The sequence below is a fragment of the Panthera onca genome, chromosome B4 (genome assembly GCF_046562875.1).
Source record: "Panthera onca isolate mPanOnc1 chromosome B4, mPanOnc1 haplotype 2, whole genome shotgun sequence".
Classification (NCBI taxonomy): domain Eukaryota; kingdom Metazoa; phylum Chordata; class Mammalia; order Carnivora; family Felidae; genus Panthera; species Panthera onca.
The window spans coordinates 78,465,160-78,484,384 of record NC_138345.1 but is presented as its reverse complement, the minus strand read 5'-3'; the positions used below and the strand labels follow the sequence as shown (position 1 = coordinate 78,484,384).

The window sequence follows — 19,225 nt, the reverse complement described above, 5'->3', positions numbered from 1 at the left end:
ACCATCCAAAGGTCACTGCCTGGGTCCTACTCCAGGACACAGCAACTTCTTCTTGCTTCCACGGGCCCATGAATTCCCCATCTCTCAAGTAGTGAGGCCTTCCCTCACAGTGCTTGTGAAAGCATAAGTGATCAGCTCTGTGATAAACAGGGTTTGTGTCCCTGTCATGTGTTCTTCTCCTTGCTCTCTTCCAATGCAATAAAGCAGATTTATAATATAATTCATGGTGGAGTAGTGACTTGCTTCATTACCTTTGGGTCCTGAGTGTTTTCATCAGCCAAATGCCTTATCATGTGAAAAATACTCCCAATCCCCAGTACTTACTCCCATCCTCTAGACTGCTTCATCAAACCTCAGTCTCGCATCCTGATGTGCAGGATTCCTTGCCAGATTAGATTCCATGTAAATGCTTGTCAAGTGGAGTGGCAGGCATCTGGTCTACCATCAATGTAAAGTGTTTGCACTGCCTGTATTTGGGAGTAGCATCTTAGCCTCTTTGACTTGGTCTGTAAGATTCTCTGCCACCTGCCCCAGCAGCCACCCATAATTCCCAGAGAAATATAGTACTGTCCAGTTAGAGCCAAAGAATAGCGACAAGAGAATAAGAGATTAAATTTGACCTGCAATTGCCTTCATGACCCAGAAACGTGCCTGACAATAGCAATTAATATGTGTATACTGCTGAACCGGAAGTATACTTCTAGAAATGTATCTTAAGAAACTAGTACAAATGCAGGAGGTTATATGTACACGGATGTGAATTCCAATAATCTTCACAACATGAAAAACTTGAAAACACTAGATCTGAGCAAATTAAGGATCTACAAACTCAGGCACAAATCTTAGATGCTGACCTCTTGAAGTCTGAAGACAAAACAAGAATGGAATCTCCCTATTCCTTACCTCCTAGACCTCTTAACAGAGGCTCAAAGAAGTCAAGTTCTGTGCCCCGATGAGATGATCTTGCATCCCCTCTAGCTGTGCCCTGGCCTGCTCTGGTTTCTAAGAATGGTTAAGGGAAAACTCAGGATACAGTGCAAGGATGGTCTGTTAACTTCTGCTTCCCAACCACCAGTCACCGTTTTCAGTCCCTGTTTTCCCCATGCCCCTAGCCCCAACTCAGCACAAGGGAAATTCTCATGGATTGGCTAATTTATAAAGATGTTTCTGGATCCTACTATATCAGTACCCTGCTCTGTTCACTTGTAACCATTCCTGCAAGGAACAATGTCAGCCTTTCATTTTGACATAACTCCCTGCCCAGAATTTATTTAATACCGGATATGTGATGATTGCTTTCCAAAATCTAATCCCACTCACCACACATACTAATATTCCCATGTGGAATAATGGAAAGTAAAATAATTGACAAAGAAATTTATCTAGGATACAGCAATACACAAAAAGAGGATAAAGGGGTTCCTGGGTGGCTCAGTTGGTTAAATGTCTGACACTTGGTTTCGGCTCAGATCATGATCTCAAGGATTCATGCGTTCAAGCCCAGTGTCAGGTTCTGCACTGTCAGCACAGAGCTTGCTTGGGATTCTCTGTCTCCCTCTCTCTTTGCCCCTCCGCACTAGCATTGTCTCTGTCTCTCTCAAAATAAATAAATAAAGTTAAAAAAAAATTCTTTTTAAAAGGACACTAAAAAACTATATGGATTTAAATTAAAATTTTCTGATGCCTGGACATCAAAATTATAATCAAGAAAAACTCCAACAAACTGTATACTTACAAATTTGATAATTAAAAAAATTTTATATGTTTATTTATTTTTGAGATAGTAGAGACAGAGCAAAAGCAGGGAGCGGCAGAGAGAGAGAGGGAGACACAGAATCGGAAGCAGACTCCAGGCTCTGAGCTGTTAGCACAGAGCCTGATGCAGGGCTTGAACTCAAGAACTGTGAGATCATGACCTGAGCTGAAGTAAGACACTTAACCAAATGAGTCACCCAGGTGCCCCATAAATTTGATAATTTAGATGAAATGGGCCAAAATAGAAATACAGAAAAGTGCTGAAGCTTACACAAGGAGAAATTTATAATCAGTATAGCCTTGAATCTATTAAAGAAATTGAATGAATAATATATAAGCCTCCAAAAAAGAAAGCACAAGTTAGGGGTGCTTGGGTGGCTCAGTTGGTTAAGCTCCAGTCTTCAGCTCAGGTCATGATCTGACAGTTCATGGGTTCCAGCCCTGCATTGGGCTCTGTGCTGACAGCTCAGAGCCTGGAGCCTGTGTCAGATTCTGTGTCTCCCTCTCTCTCTGCCCCTCCTCCACTCATTCTCTCTTTCTCTCTCTCTGTCTCTGTCTCTCTCAAAAATAAGTAAACTTTTTAAAAAAATTTTTAAAAAGCACAAGTCCTGGATATTTGCATTGGTTAATTCTACCAAACAATTAAAAAAGAAATGGTACCAATTCTTGACAATCTATTATAAAAAATAGAAGCAGGAGGAACACTTTCTAACTCATTCTATGAGGACAGCATTACTCTAATACTAAAACCAGATAGAGAAACTCTATGATCTCTTATGACCATGGATACGAAAGTGCTCAACAAAATATCATCAAATTGAATCCTACGATGTATAAAGAGTTATACACCACAATGAATGGGATTTATTGCAGATACGCAAAGCTGATTCAACATTCAAAATCATTCAATGTAATTCGCCATATCAAAATTTTGAAGGAGAAAAATCATATGATTGTATTAGTTAAAGCAGAAAAAATTATATAATGCAATCCAACATCCATTCATGATTTAAAAAAAAAGGAAAAGACTCTCACCAAACAAAGAATAGAGGACAAGTTCCTCATCTTAGAAAAGAACATTAAGTTGAAGAGCCTGGGTGGCTCAGTCAGTTAAGTGGCAGACTTCAGATCATGATCTCAGGTCATGATCTTGCAGTTCACGAGTTTGAGCCCCACGTCAGGTTCTGTACTGACAGTTCAGAGCCTGGAGCCTGCTTCAGATTCTGTGTCTCCCTTTCTCTCCCTATCCCTCCCCCACTCAAGCTCTGTCTCAAAAATAAATAAACATTTTAAAAAACTTTAAAAAAAAAAAAAACATTTAAAAAAAATCCTATAGAGGTGCCTGGGTGGCTCAGTCAGCTAAGTGTCTGACTTCTGCTCAAGTAATGATCTCACAGTTGGTGAGTTCGAGCCCCGCATCAGGCTCTGTGCTGACAGCTCAGAGCCTGGAGCCTGCTTTGAATTCTGTGTCTTCCTCTCTCTCTGCCCCTCCCCAGCTTGCACTCTGTCTCTCTCTGCCTCTCTGTTTCTCTCTAAAAAAATAAACATTAAAAAAAATTTTTAATAAAAAAAAAATCCTATAGCTGTCATCACACTTACTGGTGAGATACTGGACCCTTTTCTTCTGAGGTCAAGAATAAGATAAGCATGTATTCTCTCTCCATTTTTATGCAACAGTGTACTGGAAGCTCTAACTAGTGCAATAAGATGAGAGAAAGCAATATAAGTGATACAGATTAGAAGTGAATAAATAAAGCTCTTTATTCTCAGATGAGATGATAGTCTATGTAGAAAATCTAAAAACCTCCTCAAATAAACAAGTCAGTATAGCAAAGTTGTGGTACACAAGATCACTACCTAAAAATCATTTGCTTTTTTATAGACCAGTAGTAAAGAACTGAATGTTGAAAATTTTTAAAGTATCATTTATAATAGTATCAAAATATTAAATTTACTTGGGCATCCATCTAATAAAATGTGAAGAGGATCTATGTGTGCAAAATCATAAAATATTGATATTGATGAAAGAAGTCAAAAGTGTAAATATATGGATATATATTGCATATTCATGGATTAGAAGATTTGATATTATTAAGATGTCATTTCTTCCCATTTTGCTATATAGATTCAACATAATCTCAATTGAAATTTTAGCAAGCTTTGGGGCATCTGGGTGGCTCATGCAGTTGGGCGTCCAACTTCAGCTCAGGTCATGATCTCACGGCTCCTGGGTTCAAGCCCCACGTCAGGCTCTGTGCTGACAGCTCAGAGCCTGGAACTTGCTTCGGATTCTGTGTCTCCCTCTCTCTGTGCCCCTCCCCCACATGCACATTGTCTCTCTCTCTCAAAAAATAAACAAACATTAAAAAAATAAAAATTAGTTTCTTTTTGTATATATATATATGTATACATATGTGCATACAAAAGTCACACATGTATATACAAAAAAGATTTATTTTAAGGCTCATGTGATTATATACATTAAATAATAAAACATTTATTTATTTATTATAGATTTATGATCTATGTAATTATATGTATGTATTTAATTATAGGTATTGTATATATCATAAGTCTACAATGATTTTTTGTACACATATGTATATACATGTGTGTGTGTGTGTATATATTTTTTCTGTCTCCTTGGTTCTATTTCTTTGGAAAACCCTGACTAATACCATTAGGAATTAAGAAGGCTCCCTGGAGAAGTGACTGATGGTAGGACTGGGATGGGAAATACACAAGATAATGCTATAGCATCTTTCAGTGACAAAAATTTAGGAAATAATCAAAAAGCCCACTGAAAGAGCTCCCAGTGGCAAAATTGGAATAATTTGTACCACGAAGGAAAGACAGAGGGAAGGAAGGAAGGAAGGAAGGAAGGAAGGAAGGAAAGAGGGAAGGAAGGAAGAGAGGAAACATGGAATCCTGAGCATGTCCCAATGCATGGAATCACATCTCATGGTGAGGCAGGGGTGCAGCACAGTCAGGGGAGGGAATGTTTCAGAGAGGGGTTAAGAGCATGCTGCTCTTCTCTGCTCTGCTCCATGCCCCAGGAAGCAATCCCTACAGACTTCCTTGCTTGCTAACTAGTCATTGTATTTGGCCTTATGAAAAACTGGCAGTAGATCCAAGGATGAGAGGACAAAGAGTTTGAGGTGTCCATCTCTGGAAGTAGCTGTATCCCTCTTTGACCATGACTCCTGTTGGGCAGTTCCTTCTCAATGCTTTCACTTACTGGACTCCCTTTGACACTAAAAAGTAGTCACGGGGCAGGAACACCATCCTCTTTTGGTCTTGGAGGCTCCACTCAGAGGCTCCATTTCCCCCAACACTGTTGCAGTCCCCACTCTCCTCATGCCCCTTTAGCAGCCCCTTCTGTAAGGCCGCTGTCATCTGTATCTGTATTCCTTCCACTTAAGAGACTCAGCTCCATCCATTGTGATAACGGAGGCCCTTGTGTTCTGCTTCTGTCTGAAACTGCCAGCCTAGAATTTATCTGAATGCTCATGAAAGTTTTCTTTCACCACTTTCTCTCCATGCCCTTTGCCTAACTTGTTTTTCTTCACAGCACTTGGAGAAAGTAGTCACAAAGAAATCTTAACCTGTATTCAGTAGACTTAGTTTTAATACTAACATTGATTTTGTTCTTTTGATACTACCATAGGTATATTGCAGGATAAAGCAAATACGTAATATATTTATGTCATTCAGGGCCAAGATTTCAGTGTGAGAAATAATAAATAAGGTATAAAACCATTCTGTAGCATTCTTTTTAAATTGAAAATATTAGCATAACTTCTGATTGGTTTTTTTAATATTTTTTAATGTTTATTTTTGACGCAAAGAGACAGAGTGCGAGGGGGGGGGGGCAGAGAGAGAGAGAGAGACTGAATCTGAGGGAGTCTCCAGGCTCTGAGCTGTCAGCATGGAGCCAGACAACACAGAGATGGACAGCATGGAGCCGGACGTGGGGCTAGAACCCACAAACCATGAGATCATGACCTGAGCCGAAGTTGGAAGCTCAATCGACTGAGCCACCCAGGCGCCCCAGCTTCTGATTTGTTTTTAAATATATTCTTAACATCTTTCCTAGTTCTGACCATTGCAACGACATCAAAGCAAAGACAACCCAGTAAAAGTGAGTACTCTTTTCATCCAAATTGTACTTTATGAATATTATTTCCCAATATAAGGAACTGGAGCTATTTGGCAGAATGGTTGGTCCCATGTCAGTGACAAGGTAAGTACAAGGTAAGCTGGAGACAGATCGTCTCAGAAAACAAGGAAGCTGTAGAAGCTGAATGGGTCCTGTCGAAAGAACACAGAAGCCAATCTGAAGAACTCCCATTGGCTTAAGATGGGACAATTTAAGCACCTAAAGAACTAATGGCTGCAATGGACAAAAACATATCAAATACATAGATATTTTAAACTGTGAGTTTATAATTATACCAAAAATTCAAACAAAACAAATGACCAAACTAAAAATCTTGATTACATTTCTAATTGCTAAACTCTGAATCCGTTACTCTAAAAAGTGATTTAAAAGGGGAAAGGATGGGGGCCACTGGGTGGCTCAGTTGGTTGTGTCCAACTTCAACTCAGGTCATGATCTTGGGGTTCGTGGGTTTCAGTCCCGAGTTGGGCTCGGTGCTGACAACTCAGAGCCTGAAGCCTGATTCAGATTTGGTGTCTCCCTCTCTTTCTGCCTCTCCCCCCTACTTGTGCTCTGTCTTTCTCTCTCTCAAAAATAAATAAACATTAAAAAAAAAAACAGGGAAGGATCAAGAACTTTGTTTGACTCTCCTGAATGAAGTTAGTATTAGGTTACCTAAAAAGTAAACATTAAGATTCCTTCTTTATAGATGAGTACTGACTAACAAATGCAGACACAGGATGATAAAATTGGAAAGGTGCCATTTTGCAACCCCTAATGAAATAGTGAGTCTAGGAAGTGCTCAATGAATATTACAATCTTAGATGAAATTTTATCCTGTACCTTTCAGTGGAGGGGTGGGGCTGAACCACAAAAGTCCCCTGATCTGTCTTAACATCACTAAGAATTAGACAACTAGCATTACGTACATCGTGATACAATGCACTCAGGAGTACAGAGCACAGCCAGAATGCCTCTTGCCTGAAATAATGGAAGTAAATCTAATCAACTCAATACAAACTCTAGTACACAGAAAACCAAGGATGGAAGAAGTTATGTGATGCTGATGGGACACAATGAGACACAGCCTGGAGGTAGACATTCTGTAGAAAAAATAAGTTTTCCACAAATAAGTGACACATAGAAAAGGAAGGAGTTTGTTATCAAATAGAAGAATCTTAAGAGACATACCTGTTAAATGCAATATGTGAACCTAGTTAGGATATTGCATCAAGCAAACCAGGATTAAAAAAACATCTTTGAGATGACCTGAGAAATTCAAATACAAGTGGGTATTAGATATCATTAAAAAAAAAAGCTGTTTCTTAGGAAAGCTATAGTAGTGTTATGCAGTTGGATTAAAAAGTCATTATTGCTTAGACACACCTGCAAATATTTACAAGTGAAATGACTTGCTGTCTGGGTTTCCTTTAAGTCACTTCAACAAGAGTAGTAGAGGATTTAGATATAAGAAGTAAGGGATTAGATGAAACAATCATGAGAAAATGTTAATAAATGTTTAATCTGGGTGATTGGTACATGGTGGTTTATATGCTATTCTCTGCAATTGTATCCACTTGAAATGTTCAAGGATACAAATTTTGTTTAAAGTATTAAGTAAATCATCACACCGAGGAGAGCATTTAATTGAGGATTACATTTCTACTGACAGTAAATGTGATGTCTTCCAGAAAGCTTTCAGATGACTCCCAGCATGGCTCTAGGGTAGAGAGGCCCTTAGGACGAGGACATCCGCTTAGAATAAAATTGTTTTCATTAAGTGTGAGAGAGGAAAAAATAATATTTTAAATTGATTAGCTTGATATTTTAGTTTGTATGATATTTTAAATATAAATGTGTGAATGGGAGCCTTCTGAACTTAATTGTAGAGACAAATGGGAAGCACTTCCTCCTTCTCAAATACCCAAAAATGAGAAGAAGAAGAAGAAGAAGAAGAAGAAGAAGAAGAAGAAGAAGAAGAAACAAAAAAGTAAACTCCACCTTCAACCAACATGAAACAATCTAAAATCCATTAAAAAAAAGGAGCATGTGGGTGGCTCACTCAGTTGAGCAACTGATTTCTGCTCAGGTCATGATATGGTTTGTGAGTTTGAGCCCCACATGGGTCTTGCTGCAGCCCAGAGCCCACTTTGGATCCCTTGTCCCCTTCCCCCTCTGCCCCTCCCCCTCTTGCACCCTCTCAAAATATATAAACCTTAAAAGAAATAGAAGAATATTCTCACAGACATAGAAAAATGCAAGACAGTTGTTCAGAAACTCAGAGAGAAGATGCCCACAGTTGCAAATCTCAGGGAAGAACACTCAACACCAACAAATCCAAACCAAACAACTCAATAACCACGAAGGAACACCAAACAAAGCCAACACAGGTTTTCCTACGTGCCAGACACTGTTGACTCACTGCACTGCTGCTAAGTCCCTGTAAAGGACACTTCATCAGGTGCACATCCAAGAATCCCTTGTTTGCAACAATCAGAACTGGGTGTGTGGGCTGGAGGCAGGACCCCATTTGTCATGAAGTTTCACAAACCTGTGAAGGCTGGGCTGAATAAGGAATCCGTCCAGGCTTATTGGCAGCATTTTGTTGGTGAAGCAAAGAAAGCAGAGACGAAATTGTGAGCCACTCTGTGGTGACCTTTGTTGGCTTGTCAGAGTTAAAGCTTAGAGGAATTATTCACACAGCCCTGTGTCATAATGAGAAATCCTATTCGCCTGGATATGGCCCTGACCCCCTCCCAGAATACCTCCTGCAAATGGCAGGGCCAGAAAGGGCTTGCTTCATTCACAGATGAGCACTGGTCAGAAAGGAACCATTCCAGGGAGCCTGGGTGGCTCAGTTGGTTAAGCGTCCAACGTCAGCTCAGGTCATGATCTCACGGTTCATGGGTTCCAGCCCCGTGTTGGGGTCTGTGCTGACAGCTCAGAGCCTGGAAACTTCTTTGGATTCTCTGCCTCAGATTCTGTGTCTCCCCCTCTCTCTCCGCTCCTCCCCTGCTTCTTCTTCTCTCTCTCTCTTCTCTCTCAAAAATAAATTAACACTCATTAAAAAACAAAGGCAGAGATAAAGGAAGCATTCCAGGATCACAATAGGCACCTTCCATTAAGTAACACAGGGACAAACAAGAGGCATGTGAAAAACACTCAACAGAAAAAAATTCCAATAGTATATTTCCCAAAATTCAATGAAATAGACACCATGATAAAATCAGAGAACAAATGGGGCAATTGAATGAGATAATAAAGGAGAAAATGAACTGGAGGAGCTCAGAAAAGGAGCCAAGAAACAAGACAAAACCACACTAGAAATGAAGGCCACGCTGAAAGCAGACAGGGAGGTGAAGGCATTGCTGAATGGGCAGTAATGGACATGGAAAGGGAGGTAGACAGAGGGGGAGAAGAGCCTGCAGGCATGAAACAGCCATCACTGAACATTAAAGGAGGACGAGGAGAAAACACATAAGAAATACAACACAGGCGTAACTGAAAAGAGAATATAAAGGTGGATATTATACAAACATGGATATGCATAAAATATATACTTTTTAACAATATGGGCACCCTCTGTACATATACACTCGCCCCAATATCTCTCTCTACCTCTTTCTTCTCTCTCTCCCTCTCTCTCTCACACACACACACACACACACACACACACACACACACCACATACCCCAGGAAAAACACAGAAACACCCAAATAAGGATACTACAAAGATGCACAGGAACTGAGAACACTGCTTGCCTCCATGTATAGGAATTGGCTGCCTGGGGAATGCCCTTGAACATGCATTTTGTTCCTTGAATGTCTTCAACGTTCTCCTTCAACATCTAAACATTGAAGAAAGTGTATAAGTAACAATATTCAATATATAGTAGGCAGTCTATACATGTACATCTGGAATGTTTAAACAGATAGCACATTAAGTTTCTAGCTTTACCTATCACTTTACAGGATATACAAAGGACACAGTAAGATGTTCAATGAGGCACCATGAACATGCAACTAGAAAAATCCAAGGAATGAAACACTGCACCTGACAAAGAACCCAGTCTCTTTAACAAATAAATTGTATGGAAAATATGAAGGAGGATATACTGACTTACAAGATTTAAAAGACATTGCACACACATATAATATGGATTGAGCTTATTTGGATCCTGATTTGGACAACCAAAATATAAAAAATAACACCAACAGGTATATTTGAAAATGGAATAGACACTTGGTGACATTAATGAATATATGTAAATTTTCAAGATAAGAAAATGATATTTTGGTTATATTTTTGAGTCTCTCGTTCAGACATAAATACAAAATTATATACAAATGAGACAACATGATCTCTGACATTTATTTTCCGATAATTTACAGTCGTTATGGAATAGAGTAGGAATATGGAAGCTATCATATTGGTCGTGAGATAATGCTGTTTATATAGCTGAGTGATAAGAATATAGGGACTGATTATGTTGTTATGTTACTCCTTTATGTGGGTGATATTTCAAGTAAAAGCAAAAAAAGTCATATTTAACTATTGTAATAAAGAAAAAGAATGAGAATGTTACTATGAAGGCATATGAAATAGATTATTTCAGTCTCCTATCTCTGCTGGGTACAACATAAGTGGAGAGGAGAGCACTTAACTTCTGATACACATGCATAACATGCAGATCCTTTGTTTGAGACAGTGACTAACTCCTAGCTCAGTGAATTGAGAATAGTCTCATTGTATTGAGATCAAGTCAAAGCTGGAAGACAGGAGATATTTTCCCTGACTAAAGGAAGCCAAAAATGCAATCTTCTTATTTCATAACTTTTCTAATAATCCAGATGTGACATCACTGTTTGTAAAGCCCAACCCTTCCCAATCTGCAAGCTCACCTTCCAGGACAGAGCCCAGCCCATTTTCACCATATATAAACTGCTGCCGGGAGGCTCATCTCACAGATCTGCTCCTCTCAGCTCTACCCTCCAGCCTCTCACGCTTTCTTCAGCCTTCCCTCTTCAGGAATCATGTCTAGCAAATCCACCGTGAGGAGCCAAAGCGTCAGCCACCGTGGCTTCAGCACCAGCTCAGCCAGAGTCCCAGGGGTCTGCCGCTCTGGCTTCAGCAGTGTCTCTGTGTCCCGCTCCAGGGGCACTGGTGGCCTCGGTGGAGTGTGTGGAGGAGCTGGCTTTGGGAGCAGGAGCCTCTATAGCCTGGGCGGCTCCAAGAGGATCTCCATCGGAGGGGGCAGCTGTGCCATCAGTGGCGGATATGGTGGCCGAGTTGGAGGTGGCTTTGGCTATGGAGGTGGAGCTGCCAGTGGATTTGGTTTTGGTGCCGCAGCTGGTGGTGGCTTTGGGCTCGGTGGTGGAGCTGGTTTTGCTGGTGGCTATGGGGGCTCTGGCTTCCCTGTGTGCCCCCCTGGAGGCATCCAAGAGGTCACCATCAACCAGAACCTCCTCACTCCTCTGAACCTGCAAATCGACCCCACCATCCAGCGGGTGAGGACTGAGGAGCGGGAGCAGATCAAGACCCTCAACAACAAGTTCGCCTCCTTCATCGACAAGGTGAGCCAGGAAGACCTGCCTCCACTGGGATGGCAGGCTCCCCAGACTAGACAATCAGTGAATGTCCTACTGGGGTGAGATTCAGGAGGGAGGGAGAAGGGGACTCAGAGGAGCTCTCCCCTGGGATGTCAGATGGCCTCCATGTTGACAACAGGCAGAAGGCGATGGAAATCACTTGAAACCACTGGGTCTCTTAATTGTCCTTCATCCCAGCCAGGGAACAATACTCAACTTGTGTTATCCATGAAGCAAAATAAGGCAATGAGAGAATAGAATCGGTCAGCTTTACCTGCTGAACATTCTAAGAGATTAAATAATAATTCCAGTGGAAAACTGTTCTAGGGCTCTGGACATGAGGAAAAAGGTGAAAGAAAAGAAAAAGATTTCTGAATGAATTAAAAAAAAGGGTCAGAAATATTTACATAAAGATAGAAATAAGAAAAAGATTTCTGGCTGAATTAGAAAAAAGTCTCACAAACATTTACATAAATATAGAAATGCAAAATGTGTAGAACTAGAGCATGACCATTAGGGCATTTGTTATACAGGGCAATCATGCACTAAAGCAGAAGTTAATGGAATCCAGTAATTAACTGAATTGGATTAAATCGCTAGTTTCTGCACATTTAACAGTCCTTTACCTGAGGTACAATTTAAATATAACTTTCCACTTTGTAACAGAGAAATACTATGTTTTTAAATGTCTATTTAAGTATTTTGAGAGAGAGAGAGAGAGAGAGAGAAACTGAAAAAGAGAACAGGAGAGGGTTACAGGTAGAGAGACAGCACAGAGCCTGACAGGGGCTAGATCTCACAACACTGAGATGATGACCTGAGCCAAAATCAAAAATCAGAAGCTTAACTGAATGAGCCACCCAGGCACCCCAGAAATATTTTTCACTAGATGTGTGGTTGTGCTTTTCAATAAAAAGGGAAGAAATGTTGAAAGACGCTGATAGGCCAAATAGCTTAGTTGGTGAGAAGATGTCACAGGTCCATGGAAGAATTTCACACTAAGACCAGTGAGGTTGGAACGAAATAGGGTTGGGGGTGCAACACTATCAGCCTGACCCTCTGTACGTGGTCTGTAATAGCCCAACCTGGGCGACTACCCAAAGTGCGTGGGCACCTGTCAGGTTACATCTCTTTCTCCCTGGCTTTCTCTGGCAAATAACAATCTTGTCTTCTTCCAGGTGCGATTCCTGGAACAACAGAACAAGGTCCTGGACACCAAGTGGACTCTGCTCCAGGAGCAGGGCACCAAGACCGTGAGGCAGAACCTGGAGCCTTTGTTTGAGCAGTACATCAACAACCTCAGGAGACAGCTAGACAGCATCCTGGGGGAGAGGGGCCGCCTGGACACAGAGCTCAGGGGCATGCAGGACATGGTGGAGGACTTCAAGAACAAGTGAGCACAAGGACAGAAAGGGCTCCATTCCCTGAAGTGCACACATCAAGACTATTGGGTGACTAGGTCAAGATGTGGGCCTGATTCCATAGCAAAACATGTGCATGGAAATGAAACTCACAATTGTTGCCGAAAACAACCCAAAATAGCAAAAAGGCCATAGAGGTGCATGGGGAGAGAAAAAGATAAAAACAATTTAGGGACCCCCAAAAATCATTTTTGTGGCTCACTGGCAGGAAGCTCTTTTTGGGTATATCTCTTTTATGGAAAGTTGGGATTCCAGGACACTTTTTCTGTATCATCCTTGCCACTGGCTCAATTATGTCTTACCCTCTTCTGTGTCTAGATACGAAGATGAAATCAACAAGCGCACAGCAGCAGAGAATGAATTTGTGACTCTAAAGAAGGTGAGCTGCTGAAGATCAGGGGTTCATGTTCCTTTCTAGAAAGAAAGGACTCTTGGCCCCTGCACACATCCAAGAGGGGAGTAGATGGGGAGACTAAAAGGTGTTCAGACTGGGAAGGAAGGCTCAGCTGACTCCAAGGTGTTGGCTTGTTCCCCAGGATGTGGATGCTGCCTACATGAATAAGGTTGAATTGCAAGCCAAGGTAGATGCTCTCATGGATGAGATCAACTTCACCAGAGCCTTGTATGAAGCAGTAAGCATCCCCACTCCTCTTTTTTTGTTGTGATGGGGCTCTGCCAAGGGTGGAGGATCCTGGAGTGGGGTACGTCTGTAAGGCCAAGGGAAAGATGATCTGATGATCTTATGCTCTGCAGGAACTGGCTCAGATGCAAACCCACATCTCAGACACTTCCGTGGTCCTGTCCATGGACAACAACCGTAACCTGGACCTGGACAGCATCATCGCTGAAGTCAAAGCCCAATATGAGGAGATCGCTCAGAAGAGCCGGGCTGAGGCTGAGTCTTGGTACCAGAGCAAGGTGAGCCTTGAGTTGACAGGTGCCCAGGATTGCCTGTGTCCTCTTCCTAGACACCAGCAAGCCTACCCCCTTCGCTGGGAAAATCACCTCAAGGAAGCTGATGATTTCTCACAGGTGTGAACCCTGCACTCACAGAGCAGGCATTCACAGAATTTATGTGCTTTTTGAGTAAGTCAAAGAACCCCGCTGCAGGAGGCTAGCTACATAGATAGGGATCTAGTGATCCTTGCTTTTGTCTTCACCCTGAGTCGGCTCCCTTGGAAACATAATACAGAACATTGAGGGCCTCCAACTGAACTAGGCAGCCAGCATTGCATGAAAAAGAGGGGCTGTGATCAGTGTACAGTATTCAGTGACCTTGCCCTGTCAACTTTCTCTAAAATGCCTTGGTGAGAAGTCACTAGCTCTGGGTGTGTTAAATGCCAGATTGAGAAGTCAGGTCACCATTAGCATGTGAAAACCCACATGCACCACCTTCTCTCCCTCTGGACTCCAGTATGAAGAGCTGCAGGTCACCGCAGGTAGACACGGGGATGATCTGCGCAACACCAAGCAGGAGATTGCTGAGATCAACCGCATGATCCAGAGGCTGAGATCCGAGATCGACCATGTCAAGAAGCAGGTACGGTGGGGGCTTCTGGAGAAGACAAGCATCGCTTCCTCACTCAACCACCAGGCAGCCATCAGCCACCATTTGGGAAATGCTGGGAATTGGGGGAAGAGCAAAGAGAGGGGTGCATGTGGCTCCCACCCTCAGTGAGTTTCCACATATGAGGACAGATGAGTGCTAACCCTACAGAATGACACAACCGCATGACAAGAGCAATCTCAATTAGTCAGAGTGTAGAAAGATCATCCAGGGACTTTTGAAAGAGATTACTTAAGGAGAATGCTTGGTTTAGGAATACAAGAAACAAGTGGGGAAAGAAAAGGGGAGGTCCAAAGGGGGGGGGGCAAGATTGTTCTAAATCTGCTCAACATCGAATTGAAACACAAGTTGAGCAGTGACCCAGGATGAAGATCGGTGTTGCCCAAGCATGTTAGAAGACCTTAGGAGTGAGGAGGACAAGATCCCAATGGCCAGAAATGAAACTCATAGCCTTAAGTGAAGATGTTGGTAATTTTGTATAAATTAGGGGGCATCCCCATGAATCATGAGAAAAGGTTCTGGTCTGGCTTTGGAGACAGCACTCAAAACAAACTGAGTGGGTCCATTTTTCAACTATGCTGGTATTTGGTCCAGTATAGGGTCTCCCACCCAGCCCTCAGAGAAGGTGGTTTAAAAAAGGCATATATGTCCTCATGTGCCTCCCAGACTAGATAAATTGTGCAGAACAGACAAAGACTGGGAAAAAATGTGGTAGAAGTCCCTTACCATCGTATCTGGGCTCTGGAACTGTTCCTCACTAGAAAGAAGTATGGCTACTCTCCTGGAGAACTACATTACGAGTTCCTTCTGCCTATCTTCTTGCTCTAGTGTGCCAACTTGCAGTCCGCTATTGCTGATGCTGAACAGCGTGGGGAGATGGCCCTCAAGGATGCCAAGAACAAGCTGGCTGATCTGGAGGATGCTCTGCAGAAGGCCAAGCAGGACATGGCCCGGCTGCTGAAGGAGTACCAGGAGCTGATGAATGTCAAGCTAGCCCTGGACGTGGAGATTGCCACCTACAGGAAGCTGCTGGAGGGCGAGGAGTGCAGGTGAGTAACTCACACAAGCTCCTCAAACCTCTGAATACATGTCCATGATGTCTGGCCATGAGCACAAGTTGAAGGCATTCTAGTTATGGCCACAATCATGACTCTCAGAGAATCTTAAAAGGCAGTTTGCTCATGGGTTATCCTCACATCGAGGCTTCCCACTCTGGTCCAGTGGTGGCTGTCTGAGGTCTCACGGTCCCTGTGTTTTCTCCCTTCCTAGGCTGAGTGGGGAAGGTGTTGGACAAGTGAACATCTGTAAGTACTTGGCTTGCCCCTCTCCCTTGCCCTTAGCCCTTCTGACGAGACCCAGACTGGCAGAATGAGCTCACTGTGTCCTGTGTGTCCTTGTCTCCCTCCCCTTCACAGCTGTGGTGCAGTCCACTGTCTCCGGAGGCTATGGCAGCGCTGGCGGCTATGGCAGTGCCAGCGGTGTGGGCAGTGGTGCAGGCCTGGGCGGAGGCAGCGGCTACTCCTATGGCAGCGGCCACAGCCTGGGAGCTGGCTTCAGTTCCAGCAGCGGCAGAGGCATTGGGGGTGGCTTCAGCTCCTCTGGGGGCAGCAGTTCCACCATCAAATACACCACCACCTCATCCTCCAGCAGGAAGAGCTACAAGCACTAAGTCCTGCCATCAGCTCTTGGCCCCACGTTGTCCCATCTGCAACTGGATTGCCCTCTCTCAGGCTGCTTCTCCTCTCCCGTCTCTGGTTTCTTACTCTCTGACTCTGAGCAGAAACTGCTGAGTGCCTTCATTTCTCATCACTGCCTATACCTGCTCCACCTGAGCTTCCACTGCTCACCATCCAAAGGTCACTGCCTGGGTCCTACTCCAGGACACAGCAACTTCTTCTTGCTTCCACGGGCCCATGAATTCCCCATCTCTCAAGTAGTGAGGCCTTCCCTCACAGTGCTTGTGAAAGCATAAGTGATCAGCTCTGTGATAAACAGGGTTTGTGTCCCTGTCATGTGTTCTTCTCCTTGCTCTCTTCCAATGCAATAAAGCAGATTTATAATATAATTCATGGTGGAGTAGTGACTTGCTTCATTACCTTTGGGTCCTGAGTGTTTTCATCAGCCAAATGCCTTATCATGTGAAAAATACTCCCAATCCCCAGTACTTACTCCCATCCTCTAGACTGCTTCATCAAACCTCAGTCTCGCATCCTGATGTGCAGGATTCCTTGCCAGATTAGATTCCATGTAAATGCTTGTCAAGTGGAGTGGCAGGCATCTGGTCTACCATCAATGTAAAGTGTTTGCACTGCCTGTATTTGGGAGTAGCATCTTAGCCTCTTTGACTTGGTCTGTAAGATTCTCTGCCACCTGCCCCAGCAGCCACCCATAATTCCCAGAGAAATATAGTACTGTCCAGTTAGAGCCAAAGAATAGCGACAAGAGAATAAGAGATTAAATTTGACTTGCAATTGCCTTCATGACCCAGAAACGTGCCTGACAATAGCAATTAATATGTGTATACTGCTGAACCGGAAGTATACTTCTAGAAATGTATCTTAAGAAACTAGTACAAATGCAGGAGGTTATATGTACACGGATGTGAATTCCAATAATCTTCACAACACGAAAAACTTGAAAACACTAGATCTGAGCAAATTAAGGATCTACAAACTCAGGCACAAATCTTAGATGCTGACCTCTTGAAGTCTGAAGACAAAACAAGAATGGAATCTCCCTATTCCTTACCTCCTAGACCTCTTAACAGAGGCTCAAAGAAGTCAAGTTCTGTGCCCCGATGAGATGATCTTGCATCCCCTCTAGCTGTGCCCTGGCCTGCTCTGGTTTCTAAGAATGGTTAAGGGAAAACTCAGGATACAGTGCAAGGATGGTCTGTTAACTTCTGCTTCCCAACCACCAGTCACCGTTTTCAGTCCCTGTTTTCCCCATGCCCCTAGCCCCAACTCAGCACAAGGGAAATTCTCATGGATTGGCTAATTTATAAAGATGTTTCTGGATCCTACTATATCAGTACCCTGCTGTGTTCACTTGTAACCATTCCCGGAAGGAACAGTGTCAGCCTTCCATTTTGGCACTAACTTACTACACAGAATTTATTTAATATCGGATATGTGATCCCAGATCATGGATATGAAGGGCACCAAAGTATCATCAAATTGAATCCTACAGTGTATAAAAAGAGTTCTACACCACAATCAATGAGATTTAATGCATATAAGCGAGGCTAATTCAACATTCAATATCAATCAATTTAATCCACAATTTCAAATGGCTAAAGAAGAAAAAATCATATGATTGTAATAGTTTATGCAGAAAAAAATTAAATAACATGATCCAATATCCATTCATGATTAAGTGAAAAACTCACCAAACAATGAATAGAGGCAAATTCCTCATATTTGAGAATAATATTTTTTAAAAAACATGTAGCTAACATCACACTTACTGATGAGAGACTGGACACTTCACTTCTTTTTGTTTATGTTTATTTATTTTTGTGTGTGAGAGAGAGAGAGAGTGAGCATGAGTAGGGGAGGCACATAGAGAGAGGAAGACACATATTCCAAAGTAGGTTCCAGGCTCTGAGCTGTCATCACAGAACCCGAAATGGGGCTCCAATCCACGAACCCTGAGATCATGACCTGAGCTGAAGTTAGACACTTCACCAACTGAGCCACCTAGGCGCCCCTGGACCCTTTAGTTCTGAGGTCAAGAATAAGATTAGCATGTGTTCTTCTCTCCACTTTTATTGAACAGTGTACTAGAATTTCTAACTACACAATAAGATGAGAAAAAGCAATATAAGTTATACAAATTAGAAGTGAAGAAATAAAGCTGTCTTTATTCTCAAATGACATGACAGTCTATGTAGAAAATCTGAAAACCTCTTCAAATAAGCCAGTATAGCAAAGTTGTAGTACACAAGATTACTACTTAAAAAGTCATTTGCTTTTTTATTTTTGTTTTGTTTTGTTTTAATATAATTTATTGTCAAATTGGTTTACATACAACACCCAGTGCTCATCCCAATAAGTGCCCTCCTCCATGCCCGTCACTCATCTTCCCATCTCCCCCAAACCCCACACACCCTTGGTTTCTGTATTTAAGAGTCTCTTGTGGTTTGGCTCCTTACCTCTCTGTTTGTAACTAATTTTTTCCCCTTCCTTTCCCCCATGGTCTTCTGTTAAGTTTCCCAAGATCCACATATGAGTGAAAACATATGATATCTGTCCTTTTCTGACTGACTTATTTCACTCAGCATAATACCTTCCAGTTCTACCCATGTTGCTGCAAATGGCATGATTTCATTCTTTCTCATTGCCAAGTAGTATTCCATTGTATATATAAACCACATCTTCTTTATCCATTCTTCAGTTGATGGACATTTAGACTCTTTCCATAATTTGGCTATTGTTGAAAGTGCTGCTATAAACATTGGGGTACACGTGCCCCTATGCATCAGCACTCCATATCCCTTGGGTAAATTCTTAGCAGTGCTATTACTGGGTCATAGGGTAGATCTATTTTTAATTTTTTGAGGAACCTCCACACTGTTTTCAAGAGCAGCTGCACCAGTGTGCATTCCCACCAAGAGTTCAAGAGTGTTTCCATTTCTCCACATCCTTGCCAGCATCTGTAGTTTCCTGATTTGTTCATTTTAGCCACTCTGACTGGTGTGAGGTGGCATCTCAGTGTGGCTTTGAATTGTATTTC

General features: G+C 42.4%; 1 protein-coding gene across 1 annotated transcript; it reads left to right on the top strand.

Annotated features, from left to right (window-relative positions):
* Positions 1 to 10,898: 10,898 nt before the first annotated feature.
* Positions 10,899 to 16,518, top strand: LOC144616988 (keratin, type II cytoskeletal 6A-like). Its single transcript, XM_078450525.2, has 9 exons — positions 10,899 to 11,488; positions 12,682 to 12,896; positions 13,243 to 13,303; positions 13,461 to 13,556; positions 13,678 to 13,842; positions 14,339 to 14,464; positions 15,320 to 15,540; positions 15,761 to 15,795; positions 15,907 to 16,518. The coding sequence occupies exons 1-9, from the start codon at positions 10,949 to 10,951 to the stop codon at positions 16,158 to 16,160; spliced, it is 1,713 nt and encodes a 570-aa protein (XP_078306651.1). The 5' UTR covers positions 10,899 to 10,948; the 3' UTR covers positions 16,161 to 16,518.
* Positions 16,519 to 19,225: the final 2,707 nt, after the last annotated feature.